This window comes from Haliaeetus leucocephalus, unplaced genomic scaffold, assembly GCF_000737465.1.
Source record: "Haliaeetus leucocephalus isolate CR32 unplaced genomic scaffold, Haliaeetus_leucocephalus-4.0 Scaffold605, whole genome shotgun sequence".
NCBI classification, from domain to species: domain Eukaryota; kingdom Metazoa; phylum Chordata; class Aves; order Accipitriformes; family Accipitridae; genus Haliaeetus; species Haliaeetus leucocephalus.
This window is the reverse complement of record NW_010973041.1, coordinates 6,389,840-6,390,950: the sequence shown is the minus strand read 5'-3', so window position 1 is coordinate 6,390,950 and position 1,111 is coordinate 6,389,840. Positions and strand designations below refer to the sequence as shown.

At 65.5% G+C, this 1,111-nt stretch overlaps 1 protein-coding gene across 1 annotated transcript in view; it reads right to left on the bottom strand.

The window, feature by feature from the left end:
- KIAA1958 (KIAA1958 ortholog) overlaps positions 1-735 on the bottom strand; it is a 23,069-nt gene extending 22,334 nt beyond the window's left edge. Inside the window, exon 1 of the mRNA XM_010578190.1 lies at positions 3-735. Coding sequence (XP_010576492.1) covers positions 3-735 — 733 coding nt within the window. The remainder of the gene's footprint in view (positions 1-2) is intronic.
- Between the last annotated feature and the right edge of the window lie 376 nt (positions 736-1,111).

Below are 1,111 nucleotides of genomic sequence, written 5' to 3'. Positions count from 1 at the left end.
GCCCAGGCAGGAGGGCCCGGCCTGGGCCTGCGTCTTGGGCTTGGACATCTGCGTCAGGGCCAGGGCGGGCCCGTCGGCGCCGGCCGTCAGCTCGGCGTTGGCCACGATGTAGTAGTCCTCGGGGAGCTCCTGCTTGATCTTCTTGAGGAGGACCTCGCCGCCACCCTCGTCGGCGGGCTGGGCCTGGGCCGGGGTGGGCAGGCTGGCGGCCGGCCGCTTGCGGGGGCCGGCGGGGGCCCGGTGGGGGTGCGGCTCGAAGTCGCTGTCCTCGTCGGTGACGGAGGACTCGCAGACCATGTCGAAGAGGGTGGCCTCATCCTCGTACTCCTCCACGGGCTCGCCCAGCTCCGACGGCTCGCTGCAGTAGGAGAAGTCGCAGGAGTCGCGCGTGCGGGTGCAGTCCAGCTTGGCCTTCCCTGGCCGGCCCGGGTAGCGCTCCAGCGGGCTGGCCTGCGCCTCTGAGGGCACCCCCAGCATGCTGGGGCTGTCCGAGTTGAAGCTGCGGCTGTCCTGGAAGCAGACGCGCTCCTGGGAGCCGGCCCGGCAAGTGGCGGCCAGGGGCCAGTGGTAGGCGTGGCCGGCGCTACAGCCCCACATGGCCGTCAGGTTGCCGTGGGCCCCCTCGGAGAGCAGGTGCTTGAGGTTGGGGATGAGGCTGCAGATGGTCCCATGGCTGTGGGCCCAGCTGACCAGCTTGGAGAGGTTTTCGGAGGAGGTGTGAAGGCAGTCCTCCATGGTAGGGGACCGACCGTGCCTCACCACCGGGAAGTCAGCTGAAGACGCCGTTCAGATCACGGGGGCCCGGCGCTCACGGTCGCGCGTTGCCAAGCTCATGCTTGCTGCTCGCCTGCAAACAGAGAGCAAAACCCCGCTCTTCAGCACTCCCAAAGCAAGACCGCGTTTGCACAGGCAAATGAAACATTTGTAAGCGCAGCTAAGCCCGTCTCCCTCTCATCTCGTGCGCTCCAAAACGTGTTTCTCAAAGCAGCGCCTGCTTTTGAGCCGCCTCATTCCTCGTTCTGCCTGCAAAAAATCTGCCTTTAAACCCGGGGGAAGGAGTATCCCTGCAATACACAGCTAAAACAAGTTAAAATGGCTTTTTAAACAAGCC